This window comes from Cynocephalus volans, chromosome 1 (assembly GCF_027409185.1).
Source record: "Cynocephalus volans isolate mCynVol1 chromosome 1, mCynVol1.pri, whole genome shotgun sequence".
NCBI lineage: Eukaryota > Metazoa > Chordata > Mammalia > Dermoptera > Cynocephalidae > Cynocephalus > Cynocephalus volans.
Window position 1 is genome coordinate 118,680,987 of NC_084460.1, and position 21,497 is coordinate 118,702,483.

Below are 21,497 nucleotides of genomic sequence, written 5' to 3' on the forward strand. Positions count from 1 at the left end.
AATATTACACTTGAATAACTGGAAAGACATCCCTTGTTCTTGGCTGGAACACCTCAGTATTATAAAGCTGTCAGTTCTGCCTAAGTTATAGTGTAAGCACTATTGCAATAAAAATACCTGTCAGTTCTTTTATGGGGCTAGACAAGACAAATTGAAGTTCATATGAGAAGCCAAGACAACACAGAAGAAAAGCTACAAGGAGTTCTAGCCCTAACAGTTATTAAAGTGTACTAGAAAGTCTTTTCTATGAAAACAGTGTGGTACTGGCACATGAATAGACAAACCAATAAATAGAAAAGACAGTCCACAAAAGACCATATGGAAATACAGTAGATGATAAATGTACCATCTCAAGTCACAGGGGCTTTTATAATCAGCTTTTTAATAAATGGTGCTGGGACAACTGGGAAAAACATGAGTTAGATCCACACTTTACACTGTGCACAAAAAGTAGCTCTAATACAATTGACAGAAGAAAACATAACCCGGACATAGGGAAAGTATTTTTTAACCATGTATCAAAATTCAGATGCAAGAGAAGATTGATAGATTTGACCACTTAAAAATAAAAAGTAAATTAAAAACCTGTTTTATGGCCAAAAAACTTTTCCAAAAACTATTGGAAGACACCATTAGCAAGTTCAAAAACTGACACCAGCCAGCCAGCCAACAACAGCAAAAAGAATGACAAAATTTGCAAGAAAAGGACTGATATTCGCAATATATAAAGAACTCTTAAAAATTCAAGGAATACAGACCAAAAATCCAATAGAAAAATGTGAATTCAGGGCTGGCTGGTTAGCTCAAATGATTAGAGCACAGCCTTATAACACCAAGGTTATGGGTTTGGATCCCCATACCGGCCAGCTGCCAAAAAAAAATAATAATAATTAATTTTTTTTAAGAAAGATGTGAATACATAATTCACACAAAAATAAGATATAAAAATGACCTTTATACATAAGGAATTATGCCTAACCTTTGTTATTATTAAAGAAATGTAAATTAAGTCTACACTAAAATTGCATTTTTCACCTATCAGACTGGTGGAAAAAATGTGAAAAGACATTTTCTTGGTGAGGCTGAGGGGAAACAGACACTCATGCATTACTAGTGGAAATGCAAACTGGTACAGTCTTTTGGAGTGGAATTTGGCAATATCTAGCAAAACCACATATGCATCTACCTTTCAACCAAGTAATCCACTTTATGAGAGTTTATCCCAAAAATACACTCCAACAATATGAATATACATGTGCAAAAGGGTATTCATTGCAGCATTGTTTGTAATTATGAAATATTGGAGATCATCTAAGTGCCCAGATATAGGAGAGTTATTGAATAATCAGTTTTACATCCACACAATGGAGTTCTCTGAAGCTATAAAATAATAACAACAAATAAGGTATCTATGAACTGATATGCAGCATACAAAAGAGATCTATGGTGTGATACTTTTTGTGTAAGAAAGAAAAGGAAATGAGAAAATACACATATATCTGCTCAGTTGTGGGAAAGTAAACATGGAAGGATAAATCAGAACCTAATGACAATGGTTACCTATGGATTGAGAGATGCAAAGGATGGGGAACTAGGAATGGGGTAGAAAGGATTGGAGGTGTGACTTCTCTCCACATGTACATTGTTGTATGGTTTTGACTTTTAGAACTATGTTAACATTTTTCATATTCAAAAAAAATTAAAAGTCAATTAGGACAGATGAGGGAAAAGCAAAATGATGAACCTGTGTATTTCAAATGAGTAACTTAACTACATTGAAGGAGAAGTCTTAAACCAAATAATTCTTGAACACAAGCTAAAGACAAAAAGATCTATAAACATATATTGAACTCTAATTAGTAGGTTTGTTTTTCACAGTGGTATGGGCTAACACTTCTGAAACTAATATATGTTCTAGCTAGGGTTGAGCAAATAATATATTGACGATAGTGGGAGCCAGGTTTTTCACTGTCAGAAAAGGGGAAGGGCCAGCCCGTGGCTAACTTGGGAGAGTGTGGTGCTGATAACACCAAGGCCATGGGTTTGGATCCCTATATTGGCATGGCCGGTTAGCTCACTTGGGAGAGTGTGGTGCTGACAACACCAAGTGAAGGGTTAGGATCCCCTTACAGGTCATCTTTTTGGGGAAAAAAAAAAAAAAAGAAAAGGGGAGAGGGTACAATGAATTCTTGTGATATTAGAGATGTTAGAGAATTAGAGCTATGACTATGAACCATGTTATAGATAGGTGTAGAAATAGATAATGTGTGTATATACATGTGTTTATTTGCTAAGAAGTCCTAAAAAACAACAACCTAGTAAGCAGTGAGGATATCTAGTGCCCAGATCTTGGTTTCCAAATGTCATTCTCCATTAAAAAGATGGAGCTGGCCAGTTAGCTCACCTGGTTAGAGCACAGCCTTATAATGGAAAGGTCACGGGTTCGGATCCCTGGACCAGCCAGCCACCAAAAAAAAAAAAAAAAGATCCAGGACTCCTTGGAGAAATGGCTGATTCCAAGGCTGGGACTGGGAAAGTACAAGATGAGCAGAGAACAGACATTTTGCCAGAAAAATAAGGAAGTGCTCAAAGAACCATGAGGATATATCAAAAAGACACAGAAACCAACGTGTAGGGCCCCCTACTGGCCAAGTCTGGGATAATTTGAATATCAAAATAAATGATGATAATTAAGTACACCTATTAAGTTGAAATTATCATTTATTGACATAGACTCTAACTCTTAGATTATAAGATGCATTATGAGGAAGGACCTGGTTTAAAATATGTTATAATAAAATCTGTTTGATAAATTATAAGAACTGCCCAGTTTAAAATGGAAAATTCTCGTCTATATTAAAAACCTAAATTGCCTTTGTCAGTGAATTGAAGCATGTCAAAAAAGTTATCATTTAAATCCAGAATCGGAGGGCTGGTCCGTGGCTCACTCGGGAGAGTGTGGTGCTGAAAACACCAAGGCCATGAGTTCGGGTCCTATGTAGGGATGGCCAGTTCGCTCACTGGCTGAGCGTGGTGCTGACAACACCAAGTCAAGGGTTAAGATCCCCTTGCCGGTCATCTTTTAAAAAATAAAAATAAAAATAAATACAGAATCGGGGTTCCCAAATGCCAGTTTATGATAAACATTTTGCCAGTTCCCAATAAAATGAGAAACAGAAGAACAGAGTAATGATAGTGAGGTTTGACAAATTTAAACTTATTCAATTCAAAAGATATGCCTTTATTCTAGGATTTTTTTTTTTTTTTACTTTATGTTTATCATATATTCTTTTATGAAATGATGATTATGGGAAAATGGCAATTTGGGTTTCCTTTTTCAATGACTTTTCTTTGCAAAATTAAAGATAGGAACCCTATATTAGTCACCATTTTGAGAGATCACTGGTCTGTGAAAGCTAGTATGGGAACTGTATTTTCATTCCTTTTTATATGTAATATTTGTTGGAGAATGCAAATTAATTATTCCTGATCATTATCTTCATTTTGTCTTTTCTCTAAAATTTCTCTAACAAAAATGACAAGTTTCCTTAAAATAAACAAGGATCCAAACATATTATAATCCAGACTTTGTACCTGTAGGAAATGTACCTTTGATATAATTGAAAATACTTGATTCACTTGTTTTTCTTTTATTTCTATTTTAGAGCAAACACTGTATCCTTGATGTGTCCGGAAATGCCATAAAGAGATTACAGATTGCACAGCTTTACCCAATCTCCATTTTTATTAAACCCAAATCCATGGAAAATATCATGTAAGTGTAATGCCTAAGGCATAGCCTCTTAAGCATAAATTTAGTCACTGTTGGGTAATTATTTACCCTCTCTGCATCTCAATTTCTTTATCTATAAAATGGAGATAATAAGTTGCTTGGAGGCAGCAGGGGAAAAGAGTGCCTTGGTGGCCCTCAGGCTAACAGGGTTCCCATGAACCCACATAAGAACAAGGAGCCACAGCAACAGAAAAAAGGAGCCACACAGAGGCCGGTGAGTCATCACAAGGTACTGACACATGGCCCATCCCATGGGAAGTGTTTGGAGTGCAGGAAGTGGGGGAGACGGGTCCACCAGGGGAACAGTGGGGCACAGCATGGACAGCTGATCTTCCCCCCCGCAGTCAGCACAGGACCACTCTATAGACTGGTCAGGAATATAGAACTGCAGGGGGTGCAGTTTGCTGAAAAGAGGTCCAGACCAGAGTTTCTACATAACCTAGGTGTACCAGATCTCATGAGACCCAGAAGTACCTATAAAGTCAACCATTAAAACCTAAGCTGCACAAAAAGCCTTCCCCAGGGAATCAGCAGCAAAGCAGGAATTTAGCTCAACCACAGGGCTCAAGTGCTGGTCCCCACAGGAAGTTCTCCAATTTAGAAGTAAGCAAAGGACAACAAATTAGTTCCGGTGCAGAGTTTAAGTAGTGGAAACAGCAAATAATCCAACACAGAACTGAAAGAAAAAAACAAAATACCCACAGACCAGAAACAAAGTTTGATATGAACTAGTAAAGGTCTCACATCACCAAAGAACGCCTGTAAAACCTAAAATGACCAGAAGCCCCCTGGGCCCCTAAGCCAGGGAGTGGGGAGGGCTGGAGGTCTCTGCCATGCCTCCTGACACCCACAACCAGCCCAGCGACAACCACCAAGCTGCCTCAGGAAGCGCCCTGGGCTCCCGAGCCAGGAGGGTTAGGGCTGAGGGCTTCGGCCACACCCTCCCAACATCTGCGACCAGCCCAGAAATGACCACTGAACTTCCACCAAAAGACCCCTGGTCTCCCCTCCAGGAATGAGGGGGGTGCCACAGGCCTCAGCCATGCCCCCCACTTCCTCCTCCTTCCACCCTGTTTCCTTCCCCTTCCCCCATCCCTCCCACCCAACTGCTCTGCAACAACAACTTAGAATGTAAAAACAGATGGAGCCTGGGACCAAGCCCTCCTCCCACAACATGGCTTATCTCTGCTGCCACAGGGCCCACCAGGGGTTCTGAGGTATGGAGCCAAGGACCAACCCCTCCTCCTGCATCCAGGCAAGGAGCATGCCAAAAACACCACCTTCATCTGGGTGACCCACTACAGCCACCACAATAGCCACAGCTGCCGCAAAAGCGGCTAGATGCTATAACTACCACACAGATGGCTTGCCAGCCAGTCGAGTGCATTGACACAAGGAGAGTCACCAGTGGAGACCAAAGAAAAGAAGAGAATGTCTCTCTCCACAAAGCCCATTCCAGAGTGACAGAAGAAGCATCTGCTCTACAGTAATAGTGGGGGACATGAACACACATCTCTCAGCATGGGACAGATCATCTAGGCAACAAATCAAGAGAGTAACATTACTGTTTCAGAAGGAGAGAAAAAAACCTGGGGTTATCAGAGCGGGGAGAGGGGAGAGAGAAGGTGATGGGAGAGATTGGATAAGGGGCATAAAGAATAAGTATGATTTGTAATAATGTAATATGCTAATAATATTGATTTGATCAACATACGTTAATGTTGAACCCCCAAAATTTGTATAATCAATTATTCAGTTAAAAAAAAAAAAAGATACACCACACAAACATTTACCAAAAGTAGGCTGATTTTATATTACTGTCAAAGTATGCTTTAAGGTAAGAAGAATTACTAGAGATAAAGGGGGATATTTTATAAAATTAAAAGATTCATTCCACCACCAAAAAGATTATTTATACATTTGTTTGCATTTAATAGCACAGTTTCAAAATAGATAAAGCACAAATTGACAACTATATAGGGAATAAAAAATAATTCCAAAATAATTTCAGGGGAGCTTAACACATCTGTCATGAAGTAATTAAATAAGAAAACAAACATAAAAAATCAGTAAGGATTATAGAATAATACAAATTAGAAACTTAACTGACATATGTTAAATAGTGCACTTGACATCTGCAGAATACACATTAATTTTACATACACATAAAACAATTACCAAAATCGAATATATCCTAGACCACAGATTTCAAATGATTGGAAACAGATATTCTCTGACCACAAAGAAATTAAATTGGAAACCAATAATGAAAAGATAACTATAAAAGAATCTTCATATATTTGGAAATTAAAACATATAATCTCCTAAACTGAACATACACATAACTTATGAACCAGAAGTCTCATTGGTAGATACATACTCAACAGAAATGCTTACATGTATTTACCAAAGGACATGACTAGATTGCTGACAGAAGTACTGTTCAGAATAGCCAGAAACTAGAAACTACTCAATGCTCATCAGCAATAGACTAGATAAATAAATTATAATATATTCACAATGAAACAGCCACCTACACACAAATGTATGGAAGAATCTCAGAAACATAATTTGAGTAAATTTCCATACCTAAAAGTGTATATATGATTACAAAGTTAAGTATTGCTTATGAAAGTTAAATACAGGTTACCCTTTAAGCGTGTGTTGGTGACTGGAATGAGCACACCCAGATTCTGAGGTACTGATGATGTTCTGTATCTTGATTTAAGTATTAGGTACTCAAGTATGTGAAAGTTTGTGAAGGTTCATCAAGCTGTGCATTTATGATATTTCTCTTCTGTGTTTCAAAGTTATACTTCAAAAATAAGAAGAAATAGAAAAGAACTCGAATCTGTCATAAAAAGCCTTTCTGCAAATAAAACATAAGACCCAAAGGACTGACTGAATTCTATCAAAAGCTAAGATGAAATGCCAGTCTTAAACAAAATTTTCAACTAATATATGAGCATTAATTTGATGCCAAAACCTGACAAAGACTTTCCAAGAAAGGAAAGTAATAAGCCAGTCTTAATCATGAATATAAATGCAAAAATTCTTACCAAAATTTGAGCAAATTAAATCTGACAATTTTTAAAAGCAAGGTAAAACATAACAACTAAGTTGGATTTATTCCTGGAATGTAAGGTTGGTTTAACATTTAAAAATTTACCAGGAGTGAAGCTAGAGGGAAGCTGTAGAAAGCACCAGGAGTCTGTCTCCCCACCTAGACAACAAGTACACTGGCAGAGTCTGTCTGATGTAACTATTTGGGAACTCTGAAGTCTACTGAAGGCTTACAGCTTCTTGAGGAAGATTTGAAAAGTTAATTTAAGCTCTTAGCATGTTAGCAGCTACCCATCCCCCCACCCTCAGCACCATAGCAGGCAGCTATGCATTCATTTCTTGAGCAGCTTGCATACAGTTTGTGGGAACAGGGTGAGTGATAAGTACTGTGTTCTCCAATTTTCAGAAATCTATGCTGTGATAGCTGATTGCTGTCTCTGATCATGGAGGTGTAGGCCGAGGCAGTGAGCCATTGTTGTGAACCCCACTGCCATTGTTGCAAGTCCCTCCCCCAACACCACAGTAACTTCCAAAGATTTAAAGATCCATTGCCATTCTCACCCCCTTAACTTTCTCTTTTTCCTCTTTTGGGAACCAGACCAGGACATTAAAAAGTAACCATGTATGCAGGGGAAATACAGAAAATCATCACGCGTGCCCATGGAAAGCCATAGTCTCAAAAAATACCTAGAAGACTCTTAAGATAGTACCTCAGGCTGATCCTCAGAACAGAAAAACCCTGCAATAAGAAATAATAAAATTAGCACTCTGCTCTCTAAAAAATAGATAAATAATAAAATTAAATTATAGATAAAATAGCAAACCCTAGGGAGGGGGAAGAATTTGATCTCCAGAGTTAGCACATCATAAGATTCAAATGTCCAGTTTTCGAGAAAAAAGATCAGAAAGCATACAAAGAAACGGAAGTATGGCCCATTCAGAGGAAAAAAATAAATCAGTAGAAACTGTCTCTGAGAAAGACCCAATGTCAGACTTACTAGCTAAAGATTTTTTTAAAAAACTGTCTTAAAGATGATCAAAGAACTAAAAACATATAGACAAAGTCAAGAAAATGATATATGTACAAAATGGAAATATCAGTAAAGAGATAGAGAACCTAGAAAGAAACCAAAAGGAAATTCTGGAGCTCAAAAGAACAATAACTGAAATGAAAAATTCACTAGAGGGAGTCAGGCAAATTTGAGCAGGCAGAAGAATCAGCAAATCCAAAGATAGGGCAATGGAAATTGATTCTGTAGAACAAAAAGAAAAAAAAAATTGAGAAAAAGTGAACAGAGCCTAAGTGACCTGTTGCCCTTGATGGTGCCCCACATACACATTATGGGAGTCCTAGAAGGAGAATAGAGAGGAAAGAGAAGAGAGAGTACTTAAAGAAATTATATCCAAAAACCAAATTTGATAAAAGACAAAAATAAGCATCCAAGAAGCTCTGTGAACTCCAAGCAGGATAAACTCAGAGACCCACACTGAGGCACACTGTAATCAATCTATTGAAGACAAAGAGAGAATCTTGAAAGCAAGAGAAAAGCAACTCATCACATATAAGGGATTTCCCAATAAGATCATTCGCAGATTTTTCATCAGAAACTTTGGAAGCCAGAAGGCAATGGGCTGATATATTCAAAGCACTGTGGAGAGAAACTCAACCAAGAATTCTATACTTGGCAAACTTCTTCAATAATGAAGGAGAAATCAAGACATTCTTACATAAAAGCTGTGGGGGTTCATTCCCCTCTAGACCTACCCAACAAGAAATGTTGAACAGAGTCCTTTCGGGTGAGATGAAAGGACACTAAACAGTAACTTTACCAAGTATCAAAGCAAACATTGTACTTAATGGCAAAATATCGAAAGCTTTCTCTCTTAAGTTGGGAACAAACTCCCATATACCCGTAGTTCAGCTGCAACAATAATTATCAATTCATGACCAGTCTTGTTTCATCTATTGCTCTACCTTTTTACCCCTCCACTCCAGGTCATTTTGAAACAAATTCCATACGTTGTATCATTTCATGCATATATTTCAGTATATATTTGAAAGATAATTTCTTGTTAAAAAACATCACCATTGTGATTAACATACTTAAAATAATTAACAATAATTCTTTGGTATTATCAGATCAAATTTTTCTGATTTTATGTTTTGCTTATGTGTTTTTCAGTTTGTTTGTTTTACTTAAATTCCACATAAGGTCTATTTATGGCAGTTGGTTAAAATTTTTAATCTATAGATTGTCCCTCCACATCTCTCTCTTTCTGCATCTCCCCACCTCCATCCCATTTATTTGTTGAAGAAACCAGGTCATTTCTTCTGCAGAGTTTTCCCCAGCTGTATTTTCTGGTTGCCTTCTCATGGTGATATTCAATATGTTCATTTATTTTTTATAAATTGATAGGTAGATCTGTAAGTCATATTTTGATAAGAAATTTTCAAAGTCAAAACTGCTTAGTTTTTTTGATTGCTTTGAGTCAATGCAGAATGTGTTAGAATCTGTCATTCCAAATATAAAGCAACATATTCAGTGACTGAATCTCATTTTTTATGATATTAATATTTTCAACAAAGTTTAACTTTTCATGATTTTCTATCTTACGTGTCTTCTCTCCTTTGTCATCTTTTCTTCAAAAACTATTATAATGTGGTAATTACCTATTTCTTAATTTAATTGCACAGGGAAATGAATAAGCGTCTAACAGAAGAACAAGCCAGAAAAACATTTGAGAGAGCCATGAAACTGGAACAAGAGTTTACTGAACATTTCACAGGTTGGAACCATATGTGACAGTACCCTTTATTTTTTGTTTTGGTTTGGGTTTTTTGGCAGCTGGTTCATATGTGTATCCAAATCTTTGACATTGGCATTATAATACCATGCTCCCTGGCCAGCCCAAAAGTGCCCTTTATGATATATTTTTTGCTTTGAAGCCATGTGAACTAACCCATTCAAATGGATTTTGAACTACACCCACATCTACCTGTAGTAACTAATACTGTCATTTTCAGAATAAACTCTTAAGGTCTGTGGTTTTGTCCTACAAGAAATTCATCTAGCCTAGGCAGTGGTGATGGGGAATCTTAAAATTTAGTGTTTGTTAGGTTGTTGATTAGGACAGTATATACAGGAATAATTCATACTTGACCAGAAAAATAGTTTTCAATTTGGCTTCTGTGAAATTTTGACTTTTCTCTTATTCTGTATAAATTTTGATACTTTGTTTTATTGAGGGATAATTGACAGATTTTTCATATATTCAAGGAGTACAGTGTAATTTGATATATGTATACATTATGAATTGATTATCACAATCATCTGTCACCACACAGTTACTATTTTTTGTACGTGGGTGAAAACACTTAAGATGTACTCTATTGGGCTGGCCCGTGGCTCACTCTGGAGAGTGTGATGCTGATAACACCAAGGCCACAGGTTCAGATCCCATATAGGGATGGCCAGTTAGCTCACTGGGTGAGTGTGGTGCTGATAACACCAAGTCAAGGGTTAAGATCCCCTTGCCGGTCATCTTTTAAAAAAAAAAGATGTACTCTATTAAGTATAGTCATCATGCTGTACATTAGATCCCCAGAAGTTATTCATCTTATCACTGAAAGTTTGTACCCTTTGACCAACATCTCCCCATTTCTCCTATCCCCCCAGTATCTGACATCCACCATTCTACTCTCTCCTTCTTTGAGTTCAACTTCTTTTGATTCCACACTTAAGTGAGATCATACAGTGATTGCTTTTCTGAGTCTGGCTTATTTCACTTAGCATAATATCCTCCATGTTCACCCATGCTGTTACAGATGGCAAGATTTCCTTCTTTTTTTATGACAATATTCCATTGCATATTTATACCACGTTTTCTTTATCCATTTTTTCTGTCAACAGACATGTAGGTTGTTTCCATATCTTGGCTATTGTGAATAATGCTGCAGTAAACATGGAAGTGCAGATATCTCTTTGACATACCAATTTCATTTCTTTTGGATATGTGCCCAGTAGTGTGATTGCTGGATAATATGGTAGTTCCATTTTTAATTTTTTGAGGAACCCTCATACTGTTTTCCATAATGGCTTTACTAATTTACATTCCCACCAACAGTGTACAAGGTTCTCTTTTCTCCACACCCTCACCAACATTTGTCATCTCTTGTCTTTTTGATAATAGCCATCTAAAGTGTGAGGTAATAACCTCATTGTGGTTTTGATTTCCATTTCCCTCATGATTAGTGATGTTGAGCACATTTTTACATACCTCTTGGCCATTTATATGTATTCTTTAGAAAAATGTCTATTTCGGGTCTTTTGCCTGTATTTTAAATGGGTTGTTTTTTGTGTGTTTTGTTTGTTTGGTTGGTTGGTTTTTTGCTGTTGAGTTGTATGAGTTCCTTATATATTTGGGATATATTAATCCTTATCAGATATATGGTTTACAAATATTTTTTCACCTTCCATAGGTTGCACTTTCATTTTGTTGATTGTTTCCTTTGTTGTGCAGAAACTTGTTCATTTGACGTAGTCCCACTTGGTTACTTTTATTTTGTTGCCTGTGCTTTTGGTGTCACATCCGAAGACTCATGGCCAAGATCAGTGTCAAGGAACTTTTTCCTGTATGTTTTCTTCTAGGAGTTCTACAGTTTTAGGTATAATATTTAAGTCTTTAATTCATTTTGAGTTAATTTTTGTATATGATATGAGTCCAGTTTCATTCTTTTCATTCATTTTCCCCAACACCATTTATTGAAAACACTAGCCTTTCCCTATTGTGTATTCTTGGCCTATTGTCAAAGATTAGTTGTCCTTTGATACATTTAAAAATATTATTTGTTTAAAAATAAAAGAGTGGTGGCAATTCTTTAATAATCTTATTCAATTTGGTTTTTTTGTAGATGTTGTTGTAGAGCAGTTGGGAGAGAGAGGGGAAAGGGGAAGGAAATGGGATGGAAGGAGGAGGGGTGGGATTGAGGCCTGTGGCACCCCCCACATTCCCACAGGGAAGAATGGTGAGCTTCCAGTGGTGGCTTGGTTATTGCCAGGCAGGGTGCTGATGTCAAGGGGGTGTGGCAATAGCCCTCACCCCCCACCACCCCAGCTCAGGAACCTGGGGCCTTTCTTGCTGAGGTTTGCTGGTCACCACTGGGCTGATTGCTCATGTGAGGGGGCAGGAGGATGAGGCTTTCTGCCCCCCATCACCCTAGCTCAGGAGAGCCTGGGGCTTTTCCTGTGGTGGCTCGTTGGTCATCACTGGGGTGGTTGCTCATGTCTGGGGGACGGGGGTGTGTGGCCAAGTCCCCCATCCTTGGGACTGGTTGCAGGTGTCAGGCATGGCTCAGGCCCCCGGCCCTTCCCCCTTTCTGGCTTGGTAACCCAGGGGAGTTCTGGTCCTTCTAGGTGTTATAGGTGTTCTTTGGTGAAATGAGACCTTTACTAGTTATCAAATTTTGTCTCTGGTTGTGGGTGCTTTGTTTTTTCTTTCAGTTCTGTGTTGGATTATTTGCTGTTCCCACCACTTAAACTCTGCACTGAAACTAATTTGTTGTCCTTTGCTTGCTTCTAAAATGGGGGAACTTCCTGTGGGGACCAGTACTTGAGCTCTGTGGTTGAGCTAAATTGCTGCTTTGCTGCTGATTCCCTAGGGAAGGCTTTTTGTGCAGCTCAGGTTTTAATAGTTGACTTTTTGGGTACTTCCGGATCTGGTGAGATCTGATGCACCTGGGTTGTATAGAAACACTGGTCTGGGCCTGAATCTTCATCAAACTGCACCCCTTGCAATTCTATATTCCTGACCAGTCTCCTCTGAGTGGTCCTGCACTGATTGGGGGGCAGATCGGCTGCCCTTGCTGTGCCCCAGCGTTCCCCCAGTGGGCCCATCTCCCCCACCGCCTGTGCTCCAAACACTTCCCATGGGATGGGCTATGCTCTGGTCTCTTGCAGTGACTCACCAGCCTCTGAATGGCTCCTTTTTTTCAGTTGTTGTAGCTCCTTAGTCCTGTGTGGGTCCATGAGATCTCTGTTGGTGGTACTGCTGGCTTGGGGGCCACCAAGGCCCTCTTCTCCCCTGCTGCCTCTATGCAACTTCATCCGAAAGGCACAGCTGCACCTTTTTGCCGGCTCCTGCTCTGTGCCTGCAGCAGCTCCAGCCTTAAAGTGGCAGCGGCATGAAACGGTTGGAGCAGTTTTTTCTTTCTCTCATTGTGGCTTCTCCTACCTTCATGCACTCCGTAGGTCTCTCCTCTTCCCCTGAGCTTTAGCGGCCCCAGCTCGGCTGTTGTTGATTTTTAATAGTTGTATATTGGTTGATTTGTGGGAGAGAGTGACACTGGGGACCATCTATTCTACCATCTTGACCAGAAGCCTCATTCAATTTGTTTTTGGGGTTTTTTGGGTTTTTTGCAGCTGGCTGATACGGGGATCTCCCATGACCTTGATGTTATAAGGCTGCACTCTAACCAACTTAGCTAATTGGCCAGCACCCAATTTGTTCTTTAAATTATTCCTTAGGTTTCATTGGACAGATTTTTGTTGTTATTTGTTTGTTTGAAATAATGATCAACCTATATTTGGTGTTCACACTGAGTACCAGTAAGTTTTAGGGTATTGTAAGCCGTGTGTTTGTTTTTAAAATAATTTTAGACTTACAGAGACGTCACAAGAATAGTACAGGGAAGTCTCATATACCCTTCACCCATGTTCCCCAAGTGTTAGCATTTTATAGCATTTACAGTTTTTCTGAAACAGTTGAGAGTAAGTTGCAGGAAGATGCCTCTTTACTTCTAAATACTTCAACGTGTATTTCCCAGAAAACAAGGACATTCCCTTATATAATCTTAGTAATATTATCAAAATCAGGAAATTTAACATTGACGTATCTCATCTAACTACAGGTCTTATTCATATATTGCCAATTATTCCATTAATGTCTTTAGAACAAAATGAAAAAAAAAACGTTTTTCCTGTTCCAGTATTCAATCCAGAACCAAATGTTGCATTAAATTATTGTAGCTTTAGTCTACTTTAATCTGGAACAGTGCCTCAGACTTTACTTGTTATTCATGACTTTGATGTTTTTTTAAGAGAAAGGGCCAGTTCTTTTGCATATGTCCTTCCCTCAATTTGGATTTGTCTGATGTTTCTCGTGATTAGATTTAAGTTAATGCATTTTGGGCAGGAATATGAAAGAAGTAATGATGTATTATTTGTGCATCATACAGGGAGGTTTATGATGTTGATTTGTACAGTTACTGGTGATGTTACTTTTAATCATGTGATTAAGGTGTCTGCAGCCTTATGCTTTCCCAGTTCCTTACCAAAGAGAATGCTGTTTTAGTAACCATTATATTAATGAATATATAAAGTAAGCAAAATGTATGTTTCCCAAACGAACTTCTGAGTAATTCTTTCTTCCTAAAATAAGTCATTGTATGTTGTTGTCAACCTAAACTATGAAATACTATTGATTCTGTACTTGGCTGTTGGAGTGCAACAAGATGCCAAACGGGTGAACCAAGTGTTTTTCTCAAATGAACTGTGTCTTCAGGGATATTAAGATATGTCTATATTTAGCTTAAAATGTGAACTCTCACCAAACTGATACTAGTGAATTTTACGTTTTTTAAAATTTGGTTATTCAAGCATCTTAGCAACATATGTTATAAGCCCTCCATACTGTACATCCTCTTTCTTATGCATGCATAATTTCAGTCACCAGATCAACAATTTTATTTAAAATTTCCACTTGATATATTTTATGCCAGGTTTTTGAGATAAAGGAAATTTACATCTATGATGCTCTTCTGCAATCACTGAGCATCTTTCTGTGGTTTAATAAATGGTTTATTTGAGTTATAATCCTGAATTCTTTAATTTATATGTAAACGTTTTCTATTTTCTTAAAAAGTTACTCATGCTTAGTGCTGTCTGGTGAGACTTTGTTTTTTTTATTAACTGATCCTTATTCCTCACGTACCTCAGGAGCTCCAACTATCCCTAAAGAATTAGTTGTTAGTAATTGTTACCATTTTTTTATTCATACATTATATCGGGGAGCAAATATATTACCTATCATTAATTTTAAGAGTCTCTAACCACTAACAAGCCAGATTATGTATCTCAGTTCACCTACACCATAGTACCTAACATAACTGGCATACTGAGGAAAGTAATGTCAATCTATAATCAGCTCTTTTCCCCTAAGGTCCTACCCCCCAAAATAAAATAAAACAGAAAGTAGGCATGCTTGCTGTCTGCTCTTTTTTTTTATCTGTATACATTTATGGAGAAATCAAGAAAGTTAAGGAAATATGTAATTTGTTTTAAAAGAATACAGCTCATACATGCTCAGATGATAAAACAAAACAGCAAACAAAAAAAAATCACTAAATCTTATTTTTTGATCAATTTTAAATTTTTGTATTCTACAAGTGGGAAAATTAATTAAACAAGCAGTTTTTACTAAGCAAACAATACATGAATAGTGACTCTTGTTTGGATGAGTAACTGTTTCAAAAATTTAGCTTCTACTATTTCACCAATAATTGTAATGGCAAAGATAGACAATTAATGGAGATTTCTGATTATGTTTCTATCATTACAGCTATTGTACAAGGAGATACGCTGGAAGACATTTACAACCAAGTGAAGCAAATCATAGAAGAACAGTCTGGTCCTTACATCTGGGTTCCAGCAAAAGAAAAATTATGAAGACTGATGTTCTTCTAGTTCTCTTTTTCACAATCCCATTTTCATTGATCCTTCTTTGCCCTTTCTTTCTGGAGTCTGTTTTCAATACTTCTTTCATGTTGAATCATATCCCACTCATCATGGTCCGCAGCTGCGCTTATTTTTGACATCTAGTGTCTCCTTCAAGTTGCATCATCTGTATTATGTCACTATTGGTTCGTGGCCATTGTTCAGAATTGAAGACAGAATGGCCCCACCAGCTATTAAGGGTTTGGGGAAATGCGGAAATTGTGGTAAAATTCCTTAATGTTTAAGGGAAAGTAACTTTAAGAGATTTTCAGAAAAGCTTTATATACATTCTTTTCAAATTTTAATACAAATGAAAGAAAAGTGGTTTTAATCAGTGATTTAGTAGCTTTGAGCAACTATGCACGCTTAACTTTAATAGCATGGTTTGGCCAATATATTAGCTCTCAAGTCCTTTTCTCAATTGACTTCTGTTATCAAAGCAATTATTTCATTATAGACAAATAAGGAAAATATTTTTTTTAATTTTGAAATTAATGTCTGAGTTAACTTTCATAATTTCACAGAGGATATTCATTTTTCGTAACAATTCTTCTAAAAGTCTTCTGTTATTTGAGGGTTTTTTTTCCCCCCAGTACATTTGCTAGGAATAACAATGTTCAAATGTTTATAATCTACTTGTGCAACACTATTCATAGTGTCTTTAAATAGTTTTTCGTACGTAATGATCATCACATTTTCTGAATTGAGACCATGTTTAGGTGCTAGGGGAGCTTGCCTTTTACACAGAAGGTTGAGAAAATTTCATGGACACAAATACAAAACAGACATTACAGTGGTGATGTAGTAATTATTATGGCAATGGAAAGAGTCCAATTCATAGCCTAAAACTTTAAATGTATTCTTAGGAGTCAGATTTTAATGAATATTTTACCCACAATAACTGCCTATTTTGTTATAATAAAATATACATATATAAATATATATAAAACTTTCTTTAACTGAACTCTGTAACTATGGAAATTATTTTCTTTACATAGTTGCATACACACACAAACATATATATATATATATTTAAAATATATTTTTTCTTTTGCCACCTACTCCTAACTTTTTGGTTTTTAAATTAAATATTAATTGATTAGACTTACTTTCCTTAATCATGTGAACTGCAAATGGGGTATATGGCGGTTGTGAGGAGAAACCTTTAGGGAAATTAGGTTACAAGAAAAAGTATGGGCATGTTCTCCTCTTTTCTACAGAAGTTTTCAAATGTTTCCTGGTTTTTTCATCATCGTTGTTCTTATTGGGTTTGATTTTGGTCCTCTGCCTTTCCTTCTCCTAGTTCTCCTTTCATTAATAGAAAGACAGGCAAAAGCCCCATTTATGTTTAAGTTTTCCCCTCAGATACCTTTCATCCACTGCTCTGCACTAAAGTTGCAAAGATCTTCATGGTGAGCAATTTTAAGAAATTTTAATGAAAGGTAGAAATGACTTCAGAAATCACTTTCTCTGGTCCTTTATATTAATATTGTTTGGCTTCCCATTGCTCTTTGGAGTTGTTTATTAAATATGTGTTTTTGACAACCTCCTCATTACAGTTTCTTAAACAAATAAGTACTGGTTTGTAAAGAATTATCAACATTATCCATTCCACTATGAGAAAGAGGAGAACAGCTAATAAACTTTATTGTAAAATTTATATGTTAAATGTGTCTTGAATTTTGAAAGAAAATATTTTACAATCTAACATTTTCTTAGAATAATTAGGGACATCACAAAATTTATAAACTGAATTTAAGAGCCATTAGACAAACTAATCAAAATTTCTTCTGTGGGTTTTGGAACTAAATATGTTAATATATTCGTTTGTTTTGCTTATAACAAAATACACAGAACTGGGTAATTTATAAGAAAACGAAATTTATTGCTTACAGGTTCAGAGGTTATGAAGTCCAAAATTCAGGGAACACATCTGGTAAATCTTTGGTGGTGGCTTTACAGCAGTGCAGGGGTCTCACGTGGCAGAAAATGGCAGAGCAGAGAGAGCAAGAGAGACTAATTTCCTCATTCACTCTCCTTTTAAGGCCCTCAGAACCATGCCCCTGACCACTGTTATTAATCCATTCACTGTGGCATGGGCTTACGATCTAATCACCCCTTCAAGGCCCCACCTTTCAGTTAGAATCATAATAGGATTTCCCACCCTGAACAGTTGCAGTGCAGATGTAAGCTTCAATTGTTGAGGTGGGGGGTGGGGGGACATCCAATCTACAGCACCTTGTTAAGTAATTTTTTAAGAGTAATAAGGAATATTTCCCAACATTTATTATATAAATTCACATTTTAGACTCTTTGTTGTTTTGTTTTGTTTTGTTTTGTTTAGGCTCCTCTTTGGAGTAAAACAGGCTCTTCAGTGTTTTCCCAAGTTGCAAAAATTCTCTCTCCATCTTTTGCCCCTGTATTCCTCTATTCAATCTTGACTGCCACAATCAGATGAAAAGCATGGGGATTTTTTTTCTTGCATCTGTAGTGGAATATTACTTAATATTTTATAAATATTACTTAATATTTTATAAAAGAAAGAGGAGGAGGAGTTAAATGTTTCTAGCATCGCTATAACTATAAGGCTTAAGTGAAACCACTTGCCCAAGATAACTTTAATAAGTGGCAGTACTTGGTGTTTGGATCCAAGTCTCTCTGCCCTGAGTCTACATTCTTTCCAGTACACTATGTTGCCTCCACTTTTCAGCCCCTACTGTGTATAAGGCACTGTGACTTCAAGGGGTACCAAAATAGTTTACAGATTAAAAAGACTTAGATGAAGATCCTTACCCAGAGTCACACAGTTAGTAAGAATCCATAGAGCTCCCATCACAGCTGAAAAGATTATTTCTGGGAAGCAAGTCAGCCTAGCACTGTCACGGTGACATATACAGAAAGAACTTCTTTAGAACCAAACTGGACCAGTATCCATTAGAAAAAAAATTTTACTGTTCTAGTGCACAGGGAATAATATACAGTTTTAAATGTTTCATGAAATATTCCATAATTTTATATGTCCCAAATATCCGTTAGTTGGGAAAAAGAAAAATGCCTCTTAAATGTGGCTGCACATTTCTGGTTGGTTTCCTGTTCCCTAACTGCCTAAGACTCTTCAGTAAATGATGGAAACAAGCTTGCAGAGCTCATTCCAGCAAAATACACTCCAGTTAACAAATACCTGCTAAACACTACGTAGTATTTAAACTCCAAAGATGGCAATTTGGAGACTTTAATAATTGGGAAAATTTGTTTTCTAAAGTATTAGGAGAGTTACCTTTCAAAATTCTCTGCCTCAAATACTCTTAATTTATATATGGTGATCCCCAGAGGATCCTCATGTCTTAACCAAAACAATATTGCAAATAAGGAACAGAGCCAAGATTAGAACCTTTAACTCCTGGCTCTTAGAAAATGGTTTTCCTACCATACCAGTTTTTTTCCCTTCCATGTTATGAGTTGAATTTAGTGAGTTGTTGAGTCTTTGGAGGTTTGCCTTACTGATTAAAAGAACTTAAATATTAGTAAGTTTATGGTATTTCATTAAGGAATTTGCATTTTGTGGGATAACAGGGAAAAACATAGGTGTCACTTTTCTGACCCAAGTTTAGATCATCTGGTGTTTTAGTCCAGTGTTTGAGATTCCATTTATCTCCCTGCAGAGTTGCACAGTCATCTCTCACTGACTTTGGCAGGAGTGTACTATAATGTGAAGAATGTGAATTGTGGAATCGGAGCTGGATTTGAATGCCAGCTCTGCCACTTACTAGTTACTAATTCATTCACTACTTCATGGTCCTACAATCTAATCACCTCTTCAAGACCCACCTTTCAATTACCATAATAGGATTTCCCACCCTCAACAGTTAACAGTGGGAATTAAGCCTCAATAAGGTTGAGGGGGCATCCAATCCACAGCACCACCCTAACTCAACCTCAAACATGGACTTCAAGTCTTCGTAAGCATCCTCATCTCTACAGTCCTAGACCCAATAGCCCCTAACAATTCTACAGAACACTGTTGAGAGTCTAGAAAGAGGCCTAAGACAGTAGAGTGAGAAGTATTACTTACATTGGCCAGATAAAATACTTTTTTCTTTCATTCAATTTGACCAAGAATAGAAAAGTCACTACTTATGCATTGACTACTTTCTCACTGATGTTCCACCACCAGCTGTTTCTCCATTCCACCCTCTAACATGGTTACCTAAGAGCTGGCAAAACAATAAATCCTGGTCTGCTAAAAAACACTGTGTACAGAATTGGTGGTCAGGTAACGATATTATTGTTTGAGACTTGGGAACAGGTACCAAACCTGACCAGGGAGAGTCACACTATTTTTCTAGCAGTCTCTATTACCTATAGTAGTAAACAGATATGGGAAGAATTAGGGAAAGGATATCAGAGAACAGTAGAGGCTGGAATTCTCTCACATAATCTTTTAAATTTTTTTTTTTGAAGGATGCCATACATATTTAAAATGTATAAATATACATAAGTATACATATGTCTCTGAATTTTTACAAACCATTATCGCCTTATGTAACCAACAGGAAGCTCAAACAGCATGACCAGCACCCAAGGTGACCCTCTCAACTCCCAGTCACCACTACTACCCCAATGGAAGCCACATTCCTTTCTTATATATATATAATTTGGTCTGCATGAAACTCTCTTTTTGGTGTACAGTTCTGAGTTTTGACATATGCATAGAGTCATGAAATCACTACCACAACTGAGAATACAGAACAGTTCCATCATCCCAAAGTCTCTGATGTTTGCCACTATGTAGTCCTCTTCCCCGCCCCCACCTCTAACAACCACTGATCTCAGTGCCTATAGTTTTACCTTCCCCAGAATGTCATGTAAATGAAAGCAAATCATATGTAGCATTTTGGGTGTGGCTTCTTTCACTTAGCAAAATACATTGGAGATTGATCCATATTGCTGCTGCACATATCAATAGTTTGTCTTCATTGCTTAGTGGTAATTCCATTTCATGGATGTAACAGTTTATACATTCACTGGCCGAAGAGCTTTTGTATTGTTTCCAGTTTTTCCACTATAGTTATGTATTTCTTTGCCACCCTAGACCTGCACAAACAAGCAGCAAGCAGAAAGGGGTTTCTGATGCTGAAAGTCATGATAGGCCCTCCACCGCCCCATCTCCATCAATACTGTGAGCATCCACTCACATTTAGGCAGTTGCACAGGAGGCTGTCCTCCTAAAACAACTTTAAACACAGAACAATAGATCTCAAGAATCTACAGAAGGAATTTGTGTCTAAAGCAGAAGACTACAAAAATGAGCCCTTTAGAATTTCAAACCCTCAGGAATAACACTCGTGATCCAATAGCTGGGTGTGCCAGTGACTGGTGCCAGATTCTCATTGCTGGTGTCCTAAGGGAAGTAAATGCAGTCTATTTAGGACAGTAAGGAACGAGAAGAAAATAGTCTGAGCAGCAAACTGAAAACAAGCCATTTGTGAAAGGGGGATTGTCTAATAGCCTTCTTACAATTTGGAAAACAGTTGATGGAGGCAAAGTCCTGATCTTTTAAGAAAATCTGATTTGTTGAACTCCAGACAAAGAACTTGTAGTTTGTTTTCAAAATTATTAACTGCTTATTTTCTTTAGGTGGTAACTTCTGTGCATTTTAAATGTTATATGATTTATAGAAATCTAATTTTAGTGCAATGTACTTAAGGAATTCTAGATCAGAGCTGGCTTCACTGATTGGTATGACACCTGACCCTTTCTGCATGCAGATAGCACACAAACCATCTTGTCAGACTTTTCTGTTCTTATCACAATATGACTTTTTTTTTTCCAAAAACATGTTTAAAATTTAAAAAAAACCCAAGGTCGCT

General features: G+C 37.2%; 1 protein-coding gene across 8 annotated transcripts in view; it reads left to right on the forward strand.

Moving 5' to 3' along the window:
• The window catches only part of DLG1 (discs large MAGUK scaffold protein 1), a 249,074-nt gene extending 231,820 nt beyond the window's left edge, over nt 1–17,254 (forward strand). For all 8 annotated transcript variants that reach the window (XM_063094507.1, XM_063094525.1, XM_063094541.1 and 5 more), the window contains 3 exons: nt 3,666–3,775; nt 9,552–9,643; nt 15,473–17,254. In XM_063094507.1, the coding sequence (XP_062950577.1) occupies nt 3,666–3,775; nt 9,552–9,643; nt 15,473–15,579 (309 nt within the window). In that variant the 3' untranslated portion in view covers nt 15,580–17,254. The remainder of the gene's footprint in view (nt 1–3,665; nt 3,776–9,551; nt 9,644–15,472) is intronic.
• The last annotated feature ends 4,243 nt before the right edge of the window (nt 17,255–21,497 follow it).